Genomic DNA, 25,799 nt, shown 5'->3' with positions numbered 1-25,799 from the left:
CTGAAGTGTAACTGTGCGTTCACACCGCCGGCGGCGAGAGCGTCAAAGTGGCCGGAAGTCATTCAATTTTTTTTTAATGTGAGCCGGCGGCGAGAAGCGGCGAGAGCGGCGCGGCGCGTTTTGGGCGGTGTGGGCGTCGGGGAGAGTTGAAGTCAGGTCAACTTTATGGTAATGAGCTATGACGCGGCTCGGCGGCAACCAATCGGAATGTAGAAGTTCACCGCTGAGAGGTTTCCAAAGAACGCAGTCCTGTAAACTTGGTTCCGGCCACATTAGTTCCCAAGGAAAATGGAGAAGTTAATTATTGCTGTGGCGGGATTCCCCATAATCTAGGACGTGTCCCTATTTTTAAGTTTGCACTTAACCATGAACACAAAACCCAAAAATCCACCCAAAAATCCATGCAAATGGCTTTTAATTGGTTTATTTCGTTAGCAAACATGTAACTATATTAAATTCAATTTCTTATTTTCATGTTTAAAATATTTAATGAGGTTAACCCTACTTGTGGTCAGTCTGCACAAGATCGACATGCTTGTTTGCTTTGCGGCCGCTTTAAATACAAGACCACCCGTTCGATCGTCAGAGCGTCAAGGAATCTTTCTACAGCGTTGCATGCAGGGCGGCTAGAGCGAATTTTGACGCTCTCGCCGGCGGCGGTGTGAACGCACAGTAAGAGGTGGTAAGTTGAGGTGTAGAGGTGTACCTGTCTGGACAAATGTCCTCTAAAACGACTTGATGTGTTTTGGCTTGGAATGATGGTCTTGTCATAAATAATATGTAGAGTCTGTGGTCATATGAATGAAATAGGGTGGGTGGTCACTGGGTGAGATGTAGCCACAGGGCCATTACACATCTGTGTGTCTGTCGCTTTTTAACTCACTCTTTCTCTCCTCTGATTTCTCTCTCATTTCTGCAGATGAGAGCATCATCCTTCTTTGCAAAAAGGAGAAGGTCAGAATTGGAACCTGTTTGGTCAATCGTTTAAGATGTTACTATAGGAAAGACTGTGGCAGGGAGTACATGTTGATGAAACTGATTTGTTCAGGTAAGCAAAATGTCCAATTTTCAGGCATCTCTAAATGTACAGTGTTCTGTCATCCGTACTGTACTGTCTGTTCCAGTCCATGATCTGTATCTCACGCATTGCTGGTGGTTGGAATTATGGACCAAAATTTTACACATATTTTATAGAACAGAGGTTTCACACACTTGTAATGTTGATACCAGTTTTATCCTGAGGAATAAACAAACAAACCAAACTGTAGGCAGCTAGTTGGGGGTCGAGACAGAAACCATGGCAACGCGGCTGAAGTTGTGATTCAACTGGGCTATCTTGACACTGAGTTGATTAAGCAGTGTTGTTTTAAAGAGAGCCCTTTTTCTCTTCACTTCGCCTGGCAACTTAAATGCGCTCAGCACAACAAAACTATAAAGCATGTAAACTACCACTCAGAGTGCCAGAAATTTCATCTAAGAATGAGAATTTAAATGTTTTCATACCTATCTTCGATACATCTGCTCAGTGAAGTATATAAAGGCAGGTTGTCAGCCATCAGGGATCATTCTCTACCCTACCCTGTGCAAACAAGAAATTAGTTTTGCTAGTCAACTCAGTATGAGAAAAATGGTTTCTGAATGTTAATACGTGCCCTGGGGACTGCCGTTACGTCTTTTCCTTGCCAATTTTTAATCAGAATCTCATCTTTTGTTATTGCTGTAATTATTATACGAGACCAGTATTGTGAAACCCGAGGCAATGCTTGTGATTATGTTTCTGTTCTTTTACGGACATGTTATCTTGTTCGCTAAGTGGCCACCATCCTGTTTTTAACACCTTTGAGGGGAACAGGCAGCCCCTTCAGCCATAGCGCATTTAGGGCATCTGCTAATTCGGACTGACCTTTGTCTAAACTGTTTACAGACAGAGGAAGTTGTATCCACTTACACTGATGATGTCACAGGGCTTTGAGCATGTAGCAAAAGCAAAAGACGACTGCATTTTGTTTAACCTCATAGAGTTAAAGGATTAGTTCACTCCAGAATTAAAATTTGCTGATAATTTACTCACCCCTATGTCAGCCAAGATGTTCATGTCTTTCTTTCTTCTGTCAGATAGGAATTAAGGTTTTTGAAGAAAACATTACAGGATTTTTCTTTATGTGGTGGACTTCAATGATGGCCAACGGTTTAAGGTCCAAAGTGCAGGTTCAAAGAGCTCTGCACGATCCCAGCCAAGGAATAATCTAGTGAAACGATTAGTCATTTTCTAAAATAACATAAAAATATATTTTTAACCTTGTCTTGCACTAGCTTTTCATCCACAACTTCACACATAACTTAATCATGTTGTAAAGGTCACACATGATGTACAGTAAGGGGGGGGGGGGGGGAATTTGATCCCCTGCTGCTTTTGTACATTTGCCCACTGACAAAGAAATGATCAGTCTATAATTTTATAGTTAGGTTTATTTTAAAGGAACCGTATGTAAGAAATTTATGTCAGTTAATCATAAAATGGCCCTGACATGTCACTAGACATTAAGAAATCATGTTCATTTCAAATACTTATATCACTGACAACAGTGGTCCGGCCAGGATATTGTCATTTAAAAGTGAGAGTTGCAGCCCTCAACTGATGTTATTGTTGTCATTTTGTGTTTTGGTCTGAGGCGCTACCCTCCAGCTATCTACCAATCACGAAATCAGTAGAGTTTCGTGATCCGGGTTGCCAGCTCTGTTACAGCTGCAGTTACGAACGTGTCGGATAAAACATGTATAACGTTACGAAACGTAAAAGACCTTGTTATGAATCCGAAATACGTCGTGACAAAGTCCGAAATAAAAATAGGATTTGTATAGGATATGCCTTTGAAAGATGGAGACGGCTGAAAACGGAGAAGAATTTGAAGATAGACGCCAACGTTGGTAATTTTGTCCTGGACAAGTAAGATTCATCTATGTTTGGCTAACTTTGCTTCCGTACACAGTGGATTTCCCACGGTTGGTCGTGCAAAATGCGTTCATAAAAAGCTTTATATCGCACCACTAGCAGGGTATGAAAACAACCTATGTTCCGACTGAAATGTGGTATTACAGTACATCTTTACGAAATATTTGGCTAATCGCCATCTGTAAATTTTTGCGATACATAATTAGTTCGCAAAACATCTCTTGTGAAGCATAAACATAATTAACAGAAGAAAAACAAATTACTGTGTAGGACTCGTCACTTGCCATTGAAGCTCCTTGTAGCAGCCTACTCCTGCAGCTTAGCTGGCAACCTCGAGTCAGGGGGGAGCGGGAGGGGATACACCGTTCTACAGTATTTTGAAAGTGATTGCAGTACCAGTTTTGGCCGCAATCCTACATACGGTTCCTTTAACAGTGAGAGACAGAATAACAACAACAAAAAAATCTGAAAAACACATTTCAAAAAAGTTATAAATTGATTTGCATTTTAATGAGTGAAATAAGTATTTGATCCCCTATCAATCAGCAAGATTTCCGGCTCCCAGGAATCCTTTATACAGGTAACAAGCTGAGATTAGGAGCACTCCCTTTACGAGAGTTTGTGCAGTTGGTGCGATTATTCGCAAATTGAAGAAGTAAGGAATAATTGATGATGGGCTGTTGAATTCTTCATTTCTTTCAATTCTTCATTCTTCAATTCTTCACCATAGTGCATTATGCTTGATTCTGATTGGCTGACGAACGTTCTAATGGTGTGCATTATTTTCCGCATTACATGTCTATATCACTTGATCACACGATTTCAGTTATTTCAAAGGTACAGCCCCAAACAGCAAAATAACCTAAACCCATCAAACCTAAAATACGAAAATAAGATGTTTATTGCTCTACCCTACCTTTTTGAACCGAACTACACTGATGTAGAACTAACCACACGTGTCCTTTCCAACGTGATTATGTAATGCGTGTAAGTCATTGACACGCATTGCAGAGCTAGTGCAAGACGAGCATTTGCTGTTAAAAAGTCTTTTTGGATTTTTGAACTTAACATCTTTTCCCGAAAGGGATGAATGAAGGGATAAACTACTCATGTTTTTTGTAAGCATTTTATTCTTCTTTTTTAGAGACAAACATTGTTCACTTTTTTATAAAAAGAATTTTGTTTTCACGCACCTGGACTTACAAATAGCCTCAGTCTGAGCGCAACAATATTTCCTTGCCTTCCTTGTTAAAAAGTACATACATTTTCTTTTGTTTGACTGATCATTCCGCTAGATAAGACCCTTATTTCGTGGCTGGGATTGTCTTGAGGCCTTTTAAGCTCCATTGAAACTGCAGTTTGGACCTTCAACCCGTTGGCTCCCATTGAAGTCCACTATATGGAGAATTATATGGTATTTTTTCCCCTCACTAAAACTAGGTTAAGTACACACTGACAGTCTTGTACCTTTGTCATTTTGCCCAATTTACAAGTACTTTTTTGCTTTAAATATAAGAAATTGTGATGTGATTTTCCTCATAGCTGGTTGTTCTTTAGGAACATAGGCAATATGTACAAGAATAAGTTGGGAATGGTGCTTTGTGACAAACTATGCGCTGCAATGGTAAATATATTGAAATACAAGCAGTTGCTGTTTTAATGTATAAATGCATGTATTCATTGAACTGCATAAAAGTTTCATTAAAGGGATAGTTCACCCAAAAATGAAAATCTATGTCATTAATTACTCATGTCGTTCCAAACCTGTAAGACCTTTGTTTATCTTCAGAACACAAATTAAGATATTTTTGATGAAATCCGAGAGCTTTCTGACTCTGCACAGCAACGCAACTGACACGTTCAAGGCCCAGAAATGTAGTAAGAACATCAATAAAATAGTCCATGTGACATCAGTGGTTTAACGTTATGTTATGAAGCTACATGAATACTTTTTGTGCACAAAGAAAACAAAAATAACAACTTTATATAAAAACCCTTTTTTCTCTTCCGTGTCAGTCTTCAATGCTTGTTTACAACAGTACCACGCATGCGTGTCAGTTGCATTGTTGTCTTTGCAGGGTCTGAAAGCTCTCAGATTTCATCAAAAATATCTTAATTTGTGTTTTGAAGATGAGCAAAGGGTTTGGAATGAATTGACTGTAATTAATGACATAAACTATCCCTTTAATATTATTATTTTTCATCATTAGTATTGTTTCAGAGTGAATTTTCATGAGGTAGTGGTGTGTGGACCTGTAGAGAACCTGTGGTGCCTTACAGTTGGATCACTTAAAATATTGAAATGTACTATATGTGCCCTGCTGCATTCCCCGGATATTAAAATCTCATGTACAATGCAGAAGCCTGCAGGTAGCAGGACTCTGTGTCCTTAAAAATGCACACAAAAAATGAGTAGTGCTCTCAAGTCACTTGCCTCAATTCACTCTGATACATGATACATTGCTCATCTATTCAACACTTTAAATGTCACAGCAGCCCTGTGGTCCCTGCAGCCAGCTTTTTCCCTGGCTCAGGGACAAAGAAGCACTATAAAAGATCATAAAAGTGGCCCATAAAACTTGTGCATTATATTCCAAGTCTTCTGATATCAGACAATAGATTTGTGCGAAGTGTTATTCACTGAAAAGATTTATCATCAAATCTTATGGACCAATTTTATAATACTGTTATTTTACAATGCATTTTTTCCTTTTTGTAGCATGACAACCTAAACACTATCGTTTAATAGTTTGGGGTTGGTAAGATTTTTTTATGTTTTTAAAAGAATCTCAGATGTGCACCAATACAGTAATATTGTAAGGTATCATCACAATTTCAAATAAGTTTTCTATTTTAATATATTTTAAAATGTTATTGATGTACTAAAATAGTTGTTTATATACAGTGGTGGGCAAAATTATTAGAACACTAGTATTTTCACCAGCTAAAAATGGGTTTTGATCAGTTATTTCTATCTTTTGCTGTAGGAAATATCAGTTTACATTTACAAGCATTCATTTTGCCATTAATTGTAATATTCCAGCGAGATTTTTGTTTGCATAAGGAGTCTGACAACAGCCAGTGCTCCACACAGAGATCTGATCTCATCGTCATACAGTCTTTCTGGAAGAAACAGAACAAACTGAGACAGACTAAATCAGAAGAACTCTGGCAACATCTCCAAGATGCTTTAAATGACCTACCTGCAAAGCTACCTGAAGAACTATGCGCAAGTGCAGCTGCAGTATGTCAAAAGCTGCTTTAAACACAACGGATGGTCACAATGTTGATTTCATTTAGTTAATAGAAGTTAATTGATAAAGAAAATCTCTTTATGACATAATTTTTGACAGCAGCATCATTTCACAGCATTTTTACACAAGTGCCTAAAACTTTTAACAATACTGTAGCTTTGCAAATAGGTTTCTTGAAGCATCTTGGAGACATTAACACAGTTCTTCTGGATTTAGTCTAACTCAGTTTGTTCTGTTTCTTCATGTTATTCCAGACAGACTGGATGATGATGAGATCAGATCTCTGTGTGAAGCACTGGCTGTTGTCAGAATCCTGACGCTGGATTATTACAATTAATGGCAAAATGAATGTTTGGAAATGTAAACTGCTATTTCCTACTGACACACTACAGCAAAATATAGAAATATAACTACCTTAAAACCATTTTTAGCTGGTGAAAATATTAGTGTTCCAATAATTTTGGCCACCACTGTATATATAATTTATATTTTATATTAATGTGTATATTGAAAAAAAAACACCTTTTGTGTTCTAAGAAATCAAGTTTGAAAGAATATGTGACCCTGGACCACAAAACCAGTCTTAAGTCGCTGGGGTATGTTTGTAGCAATAGCCAAAAATACATTGCATGGGTCAAAATTAATGATTTTTATTTTATGCCAAAAATCATTAGGAAATTAAGTAAAGATCATGTTCCATGAAGATTTTTTGTAAAATTCCTACTGTAAATGTATCAAAACGTAATTTTTGATTAGTAATATGCATTGTTAAGAACCTAATTTGGACAACTTTAAAGGTGATTTTCTCAGGATTTTGATTTTTTTGCACCCTCAGATTTCAGATTTTCAAATAGATGTATCTCGGCCAAATATTGTCCTATCCTAACAAACCATACATCAATAGAAAGCTTATTTACTGAGCTTTCATATGATATATACATCTCAGTTTTGTAAAATTTAACCTTATGACTGGTTTTGTGGTCCAGGGTCACATATAATTTAATTTCCAACTACCCCTTTTAACTCATGTTGTGTTTTTGAAGAATTTTGTTAGCAGCTGATTTTGTGCATCTCAATCAAAAAGCATACTTGGTCCATATTTCATATTCCCAATTAAAGAGTTATTATTGATCAGCAGGTTGCCTGCTGCGCTGCCATTTCCTCTCTTCCTGATGTGACCTTCCATCAGGCACTGTCTCAGCTGGTTAGATCTTTGTGTTGCAGCGAGGTTGGTGACGCTGGCTCTAGCCCACTGGGGATGCCCCTGCTGTGCGTGTGGAATAGCACACCCATCATACCTCTCCCTGCATCACTGACACAGACAACATGCACCATTATTGCTACTACAGCCCACTCATAAACACTCGCCCTCCTACAGTCATCCCAAAGGGAGGCTAAAAGAAGCGGCAGAGAAGGCAAGGAGAAAGCAAGATTTAAAGTGGTAGAAAATGTTGCCTTTGTTGTTGCATCAGTTGCTTGGTTGCTTCTCTTCCTGTCATATGTGGTACGCTGGCTAAATGCTCCGTCTTCAGACTTGGTGTCCTCTGGTATTGACTTTCATGGCTACTTTCAAGTTCATGCAAATCCCAGATGTAGAAAGGCTTTGTTTTGTTTGTTTTGAGTGCATTAGCATTTTAATTCCAGAGCGAGAAAGAAGGCCTCTCCTGCTGCTGCTCTCATAAACGCTTCCAATTAGATGAGCAACGGGCGGCTCTGAGTTTTGGGTTATCAGAAAGAGCTTTATTACAGCCCTCCCTGAGGAAGAGTACCCACGCTGACATACATCCTTGGATGTTGGTTGTGCTTTTTCACATCTGTCAGAGTCAGTTGTCCACATTAAAATGGTGTTAGTCCATCATAGCTGTCCCTTCTACTGATATGCAGTTGAAGTTTATTTGCTTATGATCCGATATGTGACCCTGGACCATAAAACCAGTCTTAAGTAGCATTGGTATATTTGTAGCAATAGCCAAAGATACATTGTATGGGTCAAAATGTTTATTTTATGCCAAAAATCCATGTTCCATGATATATCAAGACTTAATTTTTGATTAGTCAAATGCATTGCTGAGAACTTCATTCGCACAACTTTAAAGGCAATTTTCTCAATATTTAGATTTTTTTGCACCCTCGGATTTTCAAATAGTTGTATCTTGAAAATATTGTCCTATCCTAACAAACCATACATCGATGGAAATCTTATTTATTCAGCTTTTAGATGATGTATAAATCTCAATTTCAAAAAATTGTCCTTTATGACTGGTTTTGTGGTCTAGGGTCACATATAGTTGAGGTGCATTTAACTATATATTTTCATAGCACAAGCTTTGAATTCTGTTCCTATTAAAAATATTATCTTGCTCTGTCTGAAATGTTATCTTTTCTCTGTGGTGACTGTTATTCCTACAAAATGTGAAACATTAGACAAATAGCACTTGGCATGGAAGATGAGCCTGGCGCTGTTCTAAATACTCATGTGGTCTGCACATATTTCAGTGCACATCAATTTTATCAAACTGTATCCTCCAGCTCTAGCCATCAGGCAAAATCGAGCCATTTTCTGCATGAATTTTGAAAAATTGATGCAAGATTGCATCCTTATGCTGGCATGACTAACAATTTCACTCTTGGAAAAAAGCAACCTTGCAAGAGCTCTGAATCTATATGCATATGAGCTTTATACGAGAGCAAGAGGAAAGAAGTGGGAGTTAGCATGATGGTAATGCTTAAGAGTTTTTCAGCATTCCTGCTGGATTCCTAGATTGTTATTGCTATAAAATCCTTCTACTGCTTTAGGGACTAATTTGTTTCTTATTTCATAAAGCAGTTCACAAAGTTGGCATAGATCTTCACCTAGCTTGCAAATGCACCAGTATAAGACATTTTGACAAATAATTTGTTTAATGTTTACAATTAAGTCTAATAACGCATTAAACCAAAAATAGATATAGTAGAATAAAAAAAAAAAGCTTTGATGTTACCTAAATGATCCACAGCAGTTTTTTTTTTTATTTTATTGATAGTTGTTCATGAGTCATTTGTTTGTCCTGAACAGTTAAACCGCCCACTGTTCTTTAGAAAAATCCTTTAGGTCCCACAAATTCTTTGTTTTTTCAGCTTTTTTCATGCATTTGAACCCTTTCCAACAATGACTGTATGATTTTGAGATCCATTTTTTCACACTAAGGACAACTGAGGGACTCATATGCCACTATTACAGAAGGTTCAAATGCTCACTGATGCTTCAGAAGGAAACAATGCATTAAGAGCTGAGCGATAAAAACTTTAAATTTGAAGATCAGGGTAATTTTAACTTATTTTGTCTTCTTGGAAACATGTAACTATCTTCTGTAGCTTCTGAAGGGCAGTACTAAATGAAAAGAATATGAGATTTAGGCAAAATAAGAAAAATGTACACATCTTCATTCTGTTCAAAAGTTTTTACCCCCCATCTCTTAATGCATTGTGTTTCCCTCTGAAGCATCAGTGAGCATTTGATTTTCTGTAAAAGTTGCATATGAGTCCCTCAGTTGTCCTCAGTGTGCAAAGATAGATTTCAAAATCATACAGTCATTGTTGAAAAGGGTTCAAATACACAAAAATGCTGAAAAACCAAAGAATTTGCGGGACCTGAACGATTTTTCTAAAGAACAGCGGGCAGTTAACTTTTCAGGACAAACAAGGGACTCATGAACAACTATCACAGGTGTATGTAAACTTTTGACTTCAACTGAGACTGTCATATATGTTTAGTTTATTGGACTGTACAAAAATAAGGGGCAAAAATAAAATAAGATGCCCCATTTTTAGTCGTGCTCTTTGAGTAGCATCTCAGTAACAGCTGCAGTTCCAGCATCCAGCATTACTCAACAGCAGCACAATGAATCCAGCCTCCAGCGCTTTCCATCTGTGCCTGGCAGTCCGTGTTATTATCCTAAAGTGAGAACCTTTGTCTGTGTTTTTTAGGTTATCTCTATTTGGGTTTGAACTGGGAGATGGGTGGATTCTGGTTGATTGAGTGAGACTTGCAGAAGTGGTTCATGGGTGCCACTTAAACTAGATTAAGCCACGGGGCCAGCGCCTCATCCCATGGGCTCAGCCTGCCAGCCATAACGGCGAGAGTGGGATCAAAGCTGTCAAATCCTGTAGAAATGGGTCCTGCTATTGCATCCCCTGACCCACTAAAACCCTCGAGGTCTAGATAATACGGATCTTCACCGTTAATCCCCCTTTAGCTTAACTTGCTTGGGATATATGGTATCCAAAGCACCCAGGTTTATCGCCACTGTGCCCTTTAATCTGGGTTAAATGACATGGGAATTGCGTCTTTAAATGGTTGCCCTTCCGTGACAGGAAATTGTCTTAGAGATGTGAATTCAGGGAATCACTGTTTTTTTTTTTTTTTTTTTTTTTTTTAACTCAACTCCTGTGAGTCATTCACTCCTATTTGAAACCCGAATTTTCAGCTTGAGTTGAGAAGTGCAGGATTTTTTTTATGTCGATAACAATGAAATGTTCTGGACATTTTTACTCAATGTGGATTAATGTAACAGTCAATCACACACAATAAATTCAACAGCAAGAAGTCAGTCCATGTTGTTAATATGTCTGCATGTTCTGCATGTCTCTTTGTAAATGAATGGTGCTGTTTTGTCTCATACAACACTCCAACACATGTGACACTCGCAGAGTTTTTAGCATCCGCATGTCAATATATGAAGGCATGAATACAAATACTTCTCCTCCAGAGCTGCTCTGAGAGTCACTTCACCAGCTTTACACTTTCATTTAAGAAAAAAAACAAACGACACACTGAAACTGAAAGAGACAACCTGACAAAATAAAAGTCAGGTTTAACTTGAAGAAATTATGACAGAAATATATTTAGGGCCCTATGAAATAAATGTTTCCCCCTAAATTCTTTTTTCCTTCTAATTTTTTTCTGGGTTCTGTCTTTTGTGACCCTGGACCACAAAACCAGTCTTAAGTCGCTGGGGTATATTTGTAGCAATAGCCAAAAATACATTGTATAGGTCAAAATTATTGATTTTTCTTTTATGTCAAAAATCATTAGGAAATTAAGTAAAGATCATGTTACATTAAGATTTTTTGTAAAATTCCTACTGTAAACCTATCAAAATGTAATTTTTGATTAGTAATATGCATTGTTAAGAACTTAATTTGGACAACTTTAAAGGTGATTTTCTCAGTATTTTGATTTTTTTGCACCCTTAGATTCCAGATTTTCAAATAGATGTATCTCGGCCAAATATTGTCCTATCCTAACAAATCATACATCAATAGAAAGCTTATTTATTGAGCTTTCATATGATGTATATATCTCAGTTTTGTAAAATTTAACCTTATGACTGGTTTTGTGGTCCAGGGTCACTTTTAGTGGATTCGGTACAAATTTATCATAAAAATTTAGCCTAATAAAATATGAATAAAACTTTTTATATTAAAAACTTTAACAGTTTGATCATTGTTTTAAAATGAAATGATTTTACAAAACATTACATTTACATTACATGTTGTCAAGCAAGATGCTGCACAAGAGAATTTTATAAATTAATGTAAAAATACTTTGTATTGTATTGATATTACATAAAAATAATATTATTTTTACTTTGAGAATTTTAATATACACTATTAATTAAAAACTTACTCTATAAAGTTCAGTTTACATTTATTCTCAAGATCTAACAAACATGTGGAAAGTATTTCCTTCCCCATTAATGGTAAATTAATATCGCAATAAATACTGAGATTGTATAATATGAAAAAATATATATTGTAATAAAATGTTGCCATATTGCATAGCCCTACATTAGGACAATAGTACAGTAGTTGTCCTAAGACAAAAACGGGTATTGTTTTGGTTTTAGGACAACTTTAATGAAAGGTTTTGTTCCACTTCAAATGTTGACTACTATATATGACACCTTTTTGAATCAGTACAGCAAATACTGTATTTGCAGCTGTACAATAATTTGATTAGATTTTTATTATTTTAATTTTTTTGGCCAATCAATTGATCCTTAGTACTATTGTTTCGAAAAATTTTTTTGATGTGTAATTAATATTAGCTCACTGCATGCTGTGCAACATATGTTATACCCAGTATATATTTGTGGAAATTGCATTAAAACATAACAATTTTGTCTGTTGTTAGGTGTAAAAATGTTTGGCCAGATTGTTTCCATTGCACTCTTGATTTGCAAGGGTAATGATGCCGAACTCCAGTGGGGAGTTTTTTTCAAGTAACATAAATATTAAAATATTGAAAAAATTGTACCATCACTTGTGGAAGAAATGCACGTTGTGCCATGTAGTTTGACAAACATCTAGGTATTCATGCAGGACAGTTACATACCATGCACAATGTACATACTGCATACAGGATGGAAGTATGTTAATGTGAACAGCAAAAGCAAGATTTTTATACTACTACTTGCAAACTGTATGTTGGGCAGTGGGTGTTGTTAGATTCTTAGAATAGGCAACTCTTGGTGTAGTGTAGTACTGTTCTTCATGTCTTCTGATATTTCATGAGGTTGTGATTTTACAAATATCTTGCAGATTCATTATATGGTTTAGTAGCAGTAAACATGAAAGCAGATAGTTGCACTCTCACTTAAAGTCTTCTTGGATTAGACAGTCGAGCGGGAAGATTTTGACAATGACTTGCTGTACTCTCTGTCTATTTACCAAATCCGTCTGACAGCTCCCTTGACAGCGTAGCAGACTGAGGCAGCTGTCTTTGCCTCATATACACTGGCTATGCAAAAATCACTAAATTATATTCCTACTGCAGTGCAATAGCTGGAGGAAACTACAGTGGTCTATTTCAGTAATAAGCTTCCCCTCTATCAAATGATTCATTTATTATGTTCATGTATATTCAGCTATTAAATGTAATGTAATTACAAATGCTGAAAGTATGAACATCACCCTAAAAATTAGAACATAAGATTTTGCACATACTTTACTGTTTTAACATATTTTTCAACTGTAGATCGGTTAATAATATCCCATAAATATATACGTACTTGTCAGCAAATCAAAAACAAAATCAGCAACAAAGTCAGCAAATTTGGTATACTATGGCAGGACATGGTTAATTTTTTGACACTGTTGTCAGTCCCTTTATTTTACCTACATTTAAAATGTATCTCTCCGGAGGATATATTACAACCTCATTCTGTCCTGTTTTTCAGAATTCCCTGTTAACCAAGGGAACTTTCATACCAACAGTTGTAAAAATATGCAGCGTTTCCCCCAATGACCAGATGTTGTGTCACAGAAAGGGAGGCCCAGGGTTGGCTGGCACACTTTTCATTTTTAAAAATGTATTTTGTATTGTTGTTTTTTAATTATCTTATGTGGAACAGATATTAAGATAACCCAACTAGATTCAAATTAAAGCTTAATTTTGGGGTAAAAAAATAAACATGTTTAGCTAAAATTATCTTATGCAATTGTGCCAAGACGAAACTAACTCAAACGTATGGAAGCACATTTCCACCACTGAAAAAAAAAGGTTATTGTGACATTTTATGTCAAAATTTGGCTTTTTTTTCTCATAATTTTGATATAAACTCACAATTGCAAGTTATGAAGTCAGAATCGCGAAATATAAACTCACAATTCTGACTTTTTCTCTCAGAATTGCATGATATAAACTCACAATTGCGAAGAAAAAAAAGTCAGAATTGGCAGATATAAATTCACACTCGCAATTGTGAGTTATAAAGTCCAATTTTGAGGGGCAAAAGCTCTAGCAATTACTCACAATTCTGACTTGATTTAACTGCAATTGCATGCTTAAATTAACTTTCTTCTCAGAATTGTGTGATATAAACTCACAGTTGTGAGTTATAAAGTCAGAATTGAGAGATATAAACTCACAGTTGTGAGTTATAAAGTCAGAATTGAGAGATATAAACTCACAATTCTGATTTTTTTTTCTCAGAATTGCGTGATATAAACTCACAATTGTGAGTTATATGCTATAAAGCAGTGGTTCTCAATCCTTGTCCTGGGGGACCCCTGCTCTGCACATTTTGCATGTCTCCCTTATTTAACACACCTGATTGAAATCATCAGCTCGTTAGTTCAGTTTATGTATCTCTCTCCTAACGAGCTGATGATCTCAACAGGTGTGTTAAATGAGGGAAACATGCAAAATGTGCAGAGCAGGGGTCCCCCAGGACCAGGATTGAGAACCACTGCAATAAAGTCAGAATTGCGAGCTTATTTTATTTTTTCTTTCCGAAAAAACGTCAGCATTGTGAGTTTATACTTTGCAATTCTGACTTATTCTTAGAACTCGAGTTTATAACTCACATTTGTGAGTTTATATCTCACAAAGGTCAGCAAGAAAAAACTCAGAATTGCAAGATAAAAAGTCGCAATTACCTTTTTTATGTTTTTTTTTCAACCTCTAAACCTGCATGAATAAGTAATTAAATTATACTAAGCAATACTTTACTAGGTAATAAAACATAATTTGTGCTTTTAGGTGAACTAGAGCAGTTTCAGAACAGAGCTGCATATATATGTTTATTTCAGCACGCATCAGATGAAAAAAAAAAAAAAAAAGCTTGGGGAGTAGTCAGTATATAATAGCTATTCCCTATGATTTACCTCCTCAATGCACAGTTGAGCTTTGTTGTCTGGCTAAATAATGAGATTGTGATTTGTGAATATGGAGCGTCACAGGCAGAATTGTAATCTGTGTCTCCCCTATGGGCTTTATTAATAGGTGAGCCAGAATGAGAGAAGGCTTAAGCCTCTGTACGATTCGGTATGACCTAGATATGCTGAATTTCTCTGACCCACATCCAATTCACTACAGGCTCTACCATGTACTGTACAGCAGGCTCTTTCTCCTCCATTATACCAAAAATTAATGGCTCTGAATCTCAATTAGAAAAACTCAATGTGGCATGTTGCATTCTTTCTCCCCCTTTGGACTAGACATGCAAACCAAATGCAATTCTTTATAATGGTCTTTGATGGTATGGAGGAATTGCTTGGCATGATTTTGTGGATATAAGTGGCATCATACATGAGGATAGATGGGATGACTGTAATATTAGTTTTGGTCATGTTACTCTCATGAATGTGTGTTGAAGACAGTCACAGAAGAGTAGAACTTGTTGAATGAAGTTGTTATTTTTGTTTTCTTTGCACACAAAAATATTCTTGCAGCTTCATAAAATTAAGGCTGAACCATTAATGTCACGTGGACTATTTAAACAATGTCCTTACTACCTTTCTGGGCCTTGAACTAGTTGTTGCGTTGCTGTCTATGCAGGGTCAGAAAGCTCTCAGATTTAATCAAAAATATCTTAATTTGTGTTCTGAAGATAAACAAAGGATTATGGGTTTTTGATTTTTAGGTCAACTACAGTTGAGGTCAAAAGTTTACACCCCCCTTTTAGAATGTTAATTATTTTACCAAAATAAGACGGATCATGCAAAATGCATGTTATTTTTTTAATTTTTTTTTAGTACTGATCTAAATAAGATATTTCACATAAAATGTGTTTACAAATAGTCTACTAAAGAAAATAATAGTTGAATTTTTAAAAATGACCCTGTTTTTTTTTTTGTTTCGTGATAGTTGTTTGTGAGTCCCTTGTTTGTCCTGAACAGTTAAACTGCCCGCTGTTCTTCAGAAAAGTCCTTCAGGTCCCACAAATTCTTTGGTTTTCCAGTAATTTTGTGTATTTGAACCCTTTCCAACAATGACTGTATGATTTTGAGATGCATCTTTTCACACTGAGGACAACTGAGGACTCATATGCAACTATTATACAGAAGGTTCAAATGCTCACTGATGCTCCAGAAGAAAAAGCCATGCATTAAGAGTTGTGGGTTGAAGATCAGGGTAAATTTAACTTATTTTACTAAGAAAAAAACTAAGAAAAATGTACACATTTCCATTCTGTTCAAAAGTTTTCACCCCCTGGCTTTTAATGCATCCTTTGTTTCCTCAGGAGCATCAGTGAGTGTCTAAACCTTCTCTAATAGTTGCATATGAGTCCCTCAGTTGTCCTCAGTGTGAAAAGATGCATCTCAAAATCATACAGTTATTGTTGGAAAGGGCCCAAAGGCACAAAAATGCTGGAAAACCAAAGAATTTGTGGAAAGGATTTTTCTGAAGAACAGCAGGCAGTTTAACTGTTCAGGACAAGCAAGGGACTTATGAACAACTATCACTAAACAAAAAATACAGCTGTGGATCATTCAGGTAACAACACAGTATTAAGAACAGTGTGTAAAGATTTCCTGTGTGTAAAGATTAATGACCAAAAGTCTTGGAGATGTTAACAGTTAGACCCAAGTGTTGCAGCTATTCCCCAGTCTCCTCCTGCTCATTTTTACCCTAATGTGTTCGTGCATTGTGTCAATGTGATGTATGTTTTCCAGTATTGTCTGTGTATGTGTGTGCGTTCGCTGCCCCTTTGCTTTATAATTTCTTGCTCTCTAATCAGCAGCTGTTGTCCAGTCCGAGTCAGATGGCTCTGGATACAGAGTGACCTTGAGCTGATGAAGCCCACGGTTCTGTTTGGTCGATTTGGGGTGGTTAGAGTGAGCCAAGTGTGCTGACGGACAGACTGCCCAGTAACAAACCTCATCAAACAGGGCCCGACAGTGACACAGTGTTCCCAGAGACCGCCTTCAGCACAGTCTGCGGACGGGAGCAAACATCATTGCCACAATCAGATCCATTATCCCCCATCCGTCACAGAGCAAACAGCCAGCATCCGTTACAGGCCCGCAGGATCACCGCTGACTCTTCTGCTTAGCCGCGCGCACACGCACACACTCACATTAAAGGCCCTGCAGGGGAAATATTATGAATGCATTACGCCAGCTGTGCTAGAACAGCTCATCCAAACCGTTGTGTGGGTGTGCACACAGTTTAGAGGAAATACAGCAGTGTTATGAACATATATCAAGAGATTATGAAATTTTAATGTTGGTTATATGAGGTTTTGCCAGGTGTTGTTGAATATGAATAATACGCATGTTAGGATGCCAATACCACGTACAAGTACTATAACACAACATTGCATTTGAAATAATATGATTCCAACATGTCGACATATAGGTCCTTTATCACTTCCTTGAAATATGACCCATAGGAGTGTTTACTAAATTAGTGTCAATGCCACAGGAACATTCACAATATTAAATCGTGTCCTTTTATCTGCATAACGATTTGGGGTTTGTGTAGCTGGTAGAGCATTGCATTATAGCAGCACAACGATCATGGGTTCAGGCCCAAGGAACACATGACCCAATAAATGTGATGCGATCTTGAAAAACCCAACATTTAAAATTTTACCTTTTATCTTTTTATTTTGTCCATAGCTTGAACTTAACAAAAGTTATGGCTGTCTGAAGTTGGCTGATAGGATTCAATCATTCACTATGATTTTCAGGAATGGAATTTAATGGGAGCTGTCTGTCAAGTCATGAGCATTATACTGCATCATTACCAAAACAGACTTACATCTGTTTTCCGTTGTTTATCATGGGCATAGTTTCTGAACGTTTGATCACTTCTTGTATGTTTAGTAGCACGAATAATGTACCTTGAAGTTTACATTTAGAAAAGCGAGCGTAGCGCAACTGTTTGCGCACCTTTTCATATAACAGACTGTCATCTGGCATCACCAAGATTGAGCAGATTGAAACGAGTAAGATCGTTTAAGTGAGCAGCTACACAAATAAATAAATAAATACACATTTGCGTGCTGTAGTTTACACAGGACTGCCGGGGAATGTGCATTGATACACCTTTGTTAAATATGTTACGTGGTTTATTTATGTCTGTCAAGCTTAAAGAAACAGTTTAGCTAAAATGAATATTGACCTAAATATTGATTCTAAGCCTGTATGACTTTCTTTTTTCTGAATCACAAAAGGTGATATTTGGAAGAAGATTGAATTTTTATTAGGGTGAGAAAATGTTATGCAGAAGAAAGCTATACAGGATTGTGTAATGGCATGAAGGTCAGTAAGTGGTGACAGATTTGCTTTTTAGCTAAATATCCCATTAATAAGCATGGAAAAAACATAGTATGCATGGTGCATATGACTCATTCTCTGTATTACAAGTGTTCTGAAACCACATGATCGTTTTATGAGGGGAGCATTTTTCTCTCAACTGCATCTCTCAAATCAGCCCCACTCTAGGCACCAGGTTTGCCATTAATTCCAAATCCCACTGGTATATGTGTGTCTTATCTAAGCGTATGGTGCCAGTTTGAAGGAAAATAGTGTTCGAAAACACCAAGAGAGGGAATTTCTTTTCCTGTTGGTGACGACACACTTCAGAAACATCATATGACTCCAGAAGACCTAGTTTTATCATACTTTATAGTGGGGTTTTTTGTAAATGGAAGAAGTATTTAAAGGAGATCTATTATGCCCCTTTTTACAAGATGTAATATAAGTCTGAGGTATCCCCAGAATCTGTCAAAATACTCCACAGATAATGAATTATAGAATTTTGAAGCAGAAACACACTGTTCGTGCATGACTCTTGAAATACAAATGAGTTGCTGCTCCCTGTCTCCTTTTCCAGAATAGAGCTGTGCCTTTACAGCTCGTACGTCAGATACTCTGCCAAAAAACATCTTTTTGGTTTTGATTATCACTTTATCGTGCTGAAATCATGTGTTTTAAACCATATTAGTTTAGACTATTCTGCTGTCCAAAGGCAAAGCGCAGTAACTACACATTTGGTCAAAATTTAATTATGGCTTAAAATGGGCGTTGACTTTTTATTTTTTGTTTTGTGGCAAAGTCTCCTGGTTCAATTTTGTTCGTTTTAGAGAAACGAGAGTGTCAAAACTGCAGTAACTACAAAATCCAAACTAATACCAAAGCAAACCGCAGTAAGTGATGTTACTGCGTTCTAGCTTTGTTTTCCCGGTCTGCCGTTACACAATATTCAAAGACGGGTAAGGAAGATAGACAAATATTAACTGACAGCTTTATAATCATTTTACATGAACTAGCCAGCCGCTAGCAAATTAAACAAGCATTTTAGCCTACCTGCACTGCTCCACTGAAGGCAATTATCCACTCTGACAATGTAATGATAATCCGATTTATAATCGCATTAATGTTTTTTGATTTGGACATCTCTCCATGTTTCAGGCAGCTGATCCAATTGTAGTGACAGCGGTTACTCCTTCAAAAGTTAGCTGGCTCCGGTAAAGTAATATTGTTAGGCAAAGTTAGCTATGCCTCAGAATTTAGATAGAATAAGTCAGCCTTAAAATGGCAACCTAATTAAAAGACTGATACACATGCTTTTATGATGATGAATGTTTTTGCATAATCAGTAAATTTACTAGAACTGGGCAGTTTAATTTGTGTCCTGTCATATTCAAGAATAACGATCTGCATTTCAGTTGTCAGAGTCCTTGCCAATTAGTTTTTTGGATTTCACAGATAGCTAAGAATACATAAGAATCCTCTATTTTAATTATTAGCGTAATTATAGCTATAAGGGTATAAATAGCATAAATAGGAAATTTACACGTTTGAGAATAGCCTACACACACTAGGCCACTTGTTTGTTGTTCTTCTTTTGTTTAAATTGTGTGATTTTTTTTTCAACTATTGTTATAAAGCAACCTCTGTAATTAATTACTTTTTAAATAAAATGAGCAAAACACTCTCTGTTCTGAAAGGAGCAGATGACTCTTAATATTGAGTGTAAAAACTTTAAAGGCATTTTTTTTTTCAGTTTCAGTGTTGCTGTAGTTACTGGACTTAACGTTTGTAGGGCAGTATTGATATAATCTTTTCTTAGCGCACACATCTGAAGCACACGCACAGAAAGCAGCTGTCACACGGCATGTGAGTACTAAACTAAGTTCTCTTTCATGTCTTATTGCGCTTAAACTTTCAAATACACACAAGTTTATGTTAAAAACGCACAAGTTACAAAACCAGTCGGCTATGTCTGTGAGGGTAAACAGCTGGGAAAGCAATATTATATTAGATCTGTGTGGCGTAATATACATAAAATAGGTAAATAGATCCACTGCTCTCTTGTCTCCTCTGAGGCTGGGACTCTAACTAGTGTTCTGTGCTCATCTGTGCACCCAAAAACTGAACATTTTCTTCCCTTGAACTTTTGCCATGGCATTAGATCTGGTACACCGTTGTTGGTGACGTTTTTCATGTTTTCTGGGTTGGTAAATACAAAGGGGATCTGATTTATAGCTTATATTATATATTTGACCTTTATGAGACATCATGCAGATCATACAGATTTTAAAAATGTGAAAAAACATAATGAACAAGTTTTCATTTTGCGGTGAAGTGTTCCTTACTTCTCAAGTCTCTGCCATGCCCAGACTTGCCCTTGGCATGAGGGAACAGGAGGTTTTTGTGTTGATGGCTTTCCTTGCTTCCCCTCGCTCAGCGGCTCATTTGACATGACTGCTTAATGCTTTCCACAGTGCTGATCTTGGATCAGAGCTGACGTTTGCTCAATACTCGGAAGCTGCACTGCCGCTGCTAAATCAACACAGTGACGTCCTGAATTAAGCAGAGTGACAGTTCAGCACTGCTGCTTCTGCAGACGTCCCAAAGGCCTCTGAACTGTTGGGGTTAGAGGTTAGACTTCTTCTGGGGAAAATAACAAACTGTTGTTAGTGAGATTTATTCAGATAAAAGACAGAGCAAAAAGACATTAATATGCACAAGAGACTATAGCAGCAATAACTCAGCTGGTGCATTAATTTGCCTCACTTTATTTGTTTCTAATTTTAGCCCCATTATTTCATTATGACATAATTGGCTGCATTTTGCAATTTTATTAGATTTTTATTACTGTTTGATTTGATTTGCTGTTGTTTTCTTTCCTTCTCAAAGCACCACGATATTTATCATTCCAAATATAAATAAAGAGTAAATAATGTTTATTATTTTATTCCTTGATTATTTAAGTGCAAACGCTTGTCTCATTTTAAATGGGTTTCTGGAAAGAAGAAAGCACTGAGCAAGCTTCAAAGCATGAAAGTCCTCTTGATTTAAAAGGAAACAAAACAGCAAAAGCCTGGATCAATAGCTGTTCATTGGAGCAGTCCTCTCAAGCTTTATGAGAATGGATTGTGTGCTCTTGAACAACACATCTGTCCATCCTGTGACCTTGTCACTAAGGGCTCTTTTTTCTGTCTTATCTCATCAGGCGTTTGCCTGCTGTGCATCACAGATTTGACAACAGAAGATCTGTGATGTTAGAAAGACATTTTAAAAAACTGCTCTCTCGCCATTTCTTTCCTCAAAAGCTTGATTATTCGAATTCTAAACTAATTCTAACTGCATTTCCGATAAATGTGACAGTAAATGTGACTATAATAAATAGTATTGCTACTCAAGCTAGCTGAAAGTAATTGGTTAGAGTGCAAAAGTGGGCTATAATTATCTAATTATCTAGTTAAAATTTTTTTTCCACATTACTTGATCGTTTTAGGAGCCTTGTAGATTTTTTTCAATCTGTACCACTCATGGTCTGTGTTATCTGGGTCAACTGGAGAGATTGAAGGATGTGCCAAGGCTTGCACTATCTTTCACGTCCTTCCCCGCTGGATCTCCCAGGACCCACAAGTGGAAATGAGTAAAAGGTTATGTCAACTTTTAACGACTCTGACAGACGGCATTTCTCATGAGGCTCAGGAGAAGCTTGTATGAGGCAAGTTTGTCTTGTAGGTGTGAAGCACATTTACAAGTGTACTTATGAGGTACTTGTCCATATATACATGGCATTTCACAGGTGTTTGCCGCCTGTGGATTGGTATGTGCTTCAGTTTTTTTAACCATTAAAAAAAAAAATTATTTTAGGTATTTTAGGTATACTTGCACTACTGTTACAAAACATTGGTGTCACCAAGGTTGCATTTGTTATTTGTGAGTAATATTGTGAAGTATTATATTTAAAATAACCTTCTTTCGATTTTAATATATTTCTGTGATAGCAAAGCTGAATAAGCAGCCGTCTTCAGTGTATAGTAATATATTGAAAACCATGTTAAATTTTTGTTAGGATTATTTGATGGATACAATTAACTGAATAAAAAATAAAAAAACCTAATTATGGCTTTTTATCCCACAATTTTTTTTTTTTTACTTTTTTAAGTTTACATCTCGCAATTCAGATTTTTTTTTTTTTCAGAATTACATTATACAAACTCGAGAAATATAATTGCAATTCTGAGAAATAAAGACGCAATTCGAGAAATAAAGTCAGAATTGCGAGACATAAACTCAAAATTCTCAGAATTTTCAGAAACTCAGAATTACGAATTTATATCTCAGAATTGTGACTTTTTTCTCAGAATTGTAAGATATAAACTCACAATTCTGAGAAATAAACTCGCAATTTTGAGAAATAAACTTGCAAATCTGCTAAATAAGTTATAACTCGCAATTGTGAGTATATATATCACACATTTCTGAGAAAAGCCAGGATTGTGAGTTTATATTTTGTAGTTCTGACTTTATAACTCGCATTAGCGAGTTTATATCTTGCAATTCTGAGAAAAGTCAGAATTGTGAGATGTAAACTAGCAATTGCAAGAAAAAAAAAGTCTTAATAACCTTTTTTATATTTTTATTTGGTGGCAGAAACGGGCTTCCATAATGCAAAGTCCAAAAGAAAAGCATTTATATTAAATTGTACATATAATTGTTTGTAACCTTAATAATAGTGCAACTTTCAACATTTTCTCTCAGTTTGTTTACTTCCCGTTTTTCTGTCTTTGTGTTATTTTTAGTCTCTCAAATCCCTGTCACCTCACATCATTGCAGAGAGTGGCAACCCAGCAAGCCATATTATGACAGATACATGTACTCTTAGAGGACCAAATCATCACAATGATATTTACAGATGTTTTGACCAAGACATACTGACAGTTTCTCCTGCTGTGTTTACATGCTGCCTGTGTTTTCGAGTTGAATTGAAAGAAAACAATTAGGTTGTTGTAGTATTCGGTTGGTCTTCATTTTAGTTTAATGACAGCAGCACTCGAGCTGCATGAGGTTGTGTAAAACCTGATGATTACGTCCAGCTTGATTTGAGATGTTCCAAAGAGCATCTTGAGCTTGAGCCATGGCTGTGAGAATCATTAGATTCATCATATTTGATTCATAGAACCATTTGAGCTATTCTTGGAAGTCATGTAATATTCAGTAAAACAAATCAGGGCTTGTGTTTATTAGGATCAGCTTCCTAGAATCTTCTCTGTGTATTTGTGAATGTGTCTTATGTGCCGCTGGATGTGTGGGTAGGAGTGACCTTCTCTTCACACACTTTTCATCCTTGTTGCTGAGAGATCTAAAGTGTTTGTGTTTCTTTAAATGCTGCTGCATGTGCTGTTTATTTATGTGTACAGTAATCACACTCAGAAGAAGCTGAGAAATTGTGGCAAAGTCTCATAAACATATGATATCTCACTACACAGACTTACAGTTTCTAATATAAAGGCCCTTTCATAATGTTATAATGCTGGACTCAAAGAATAAACTATTTAAACTCTATAAAACTTTAAACTATTTAAATCCTGCTGACCAATGTTAAATGAGTCTTGAACCTATTGTCATGGTAATGCAATAATATTGACAATAATGTTACATAAATGCATTCATATCCCAGACATACTACTGTGAACAGAACACCATCCCTGCATTAATCTTCCCTTGATGTCTTTGGTCTCTTGAGCTCTTAGTGCAGATGAGCCTAGGATTGTAATGCCCACTAGAGAAATCATCTAGCTGATATACTTCATTTATTTTATTATTTTCCTGGTTCACATAGAGAGGTGGTAAAGTGTTGACATTTTGTCTGATGATCCAAAATATGATCAGTGGCTTCTTGGCATCGACGTAAGAAGATATTATGGGTCTAAATGACCGAAGAAGCTTCAAAGAAAGTCAGAAAAGTCTTCTAATGCAGGAGATACATTAATATGTGCACATATAGAAACCCACACTTTATTCTTATTATGCAGTTTTGCAGTATGCCATGAACTGGTCTGGTTAAAAAAAAAAAATATGGAAAAATGTTCTCATGCTGAGTCTCTGTTTCTACTGCTGGTCTAGAAAAAAAGAGACCACTGCAAAATTACCTGTTTCTCTGGTTTGACTATTTATAGGTATGTTGAGTAAAATTAAGATTTTTGTTTTCTTCTATAAACTACAGACAACATTTCTACCAAATTCGAAGTAAACATATTGCCATTTACAGTGAGGAAAAAAAGTATTTGATCCCCTGCTTTTTTACGTTTGCCTTTTTGACAAAGAAATTATCGGCCTATAATTTTAATGGTAGGTTTGTTTGAACAGTGGGAGACAATCACAGGTTAGACATTTCTTGTAGTTGGCCACCAGGTTTGCACACATCTCAGAAGGGGTTTTGTCCCACTCCTCTTAGCAGATCCTCTCCAAGTCATTAAGATTTGACAACTCGAACCTTCAGCTCCCTCCACAGATTTTCTATGGGATTAAAGTCTGGAGACTGGCAAGGCCAGGACCTTAATGTGCTTCTTTTTCAGCCACTCATTTGTTGCCTTGGCCGTGTATTTTGGGTCATACCCATCCACGACCCATTTTTAACCCTTTAGCACATATGATCACACCAGTGTGATTTGTCTTGGCTGGTCCTTGAAGCGTACGATCACACTGGTGTGATTCGAACGTTCGCCGCATCACGTCATCAGCTGCTGAATTCAAAAAGTTTTGGCGCTTTGGCTGGCGCTGAGCCAGATCGGACGCATTGAGCGCTTGTCATATTATCACAACTATTCAGTGTTTTCAACCATATACTGCTTATTTTAGGTTTCAGACATTTAAATACACATAAGTACTAGCAAAACCATACATTTATAGTTTGTAAAATACACACTAATGTCTGTGGAAGCGGCAATAATGATCCTACAAATATATTCTGACAACACATTTTATTGATATCATATACAGATTATGTAGGTAACTATAAAGTTCACTCTCCTCTTCTTCCAGCTCACCAGAGACTTACTTTAATGTCTTTCGGGAGAAGAGGATGAATTTACGTGTTGTAATGCTGCCTTCATGTGATATGGGAAAGATGATGCTTTCCACTTGTGAAGTGGAAATTACCAGTGTGTCGTGTTCAGGTGCTTTTGTTGTCGTAGTGTAGAGAAACATGGCGGACTCGGAATTTGTCCTCACATGCTACTTTGGTAAAACAGACCGAATAAAATAACATGAGAAAATTGCCTCCTTCAGAACACTGTACCGCACAGCACCCTACTGGAGGCGAGCCACGACGAGCTAGCATCTTCTCTTAACGGTATTTTTAAAGACCACACTACGTTTAAATAGCGACGTTATTAAAATTCTTTATGCCCCAGCATTATGGGGGCTACAAACCTACCAACTAAACAGCAGAGAATGCTGCAATGCAATGCTACCATTCAGTATAGTTTCGTTGCTGTCCGCAATGTTGAAAGGTCAAAGTTTATCCCATCTCGGCAGCTCGGGTATCATAAAAAATTTCGAGCTTTCCAGTGGAA

General features: G+C 36.7%; 1 protein-coding gene across 1 annotated transcript in view; it reads left to right on the top strand.

Moving 5' to 3' along the window:
* The first annotated feature begins 921 nt into the window (after positions 1 to 921).
* Positions 922 to 25,799, top strand: part of bean1 (brain expressed, associated with NEDD4, 1) — a 59,728-nt gene continuing 34,850 nt past the window's right edge. The window contains exon 1 of the mRNA XM_073835855.1: positions 922 to 1,048. Within this exon, the coding sequence (XP_073691956.1) occupies positions 1,024 to 1,048 (25 nt within the window). The 5' untranslated portion in view covers positions 922 to 1,023. The remainder of the gene's footprint in view (positions 1,049 to 25,799) is intronic.

The sequence above is a fragment of the Garra rufa genome, chromosome 3 (genome assembly GCF_049309525.1).
Source record: "Garra rufa chromosome 3, GarRuf1.0, whole genome shotgun sequence".
Lineage (NCBI taxonomy): Eukaryota > Metazoa > Chordata > Actinopteri > Cypriniformes > Cyprinidae > Garra > Garra rufa.
This window is presented reverse-complemented; position numbering and strand designations above follow the sequence as displayed.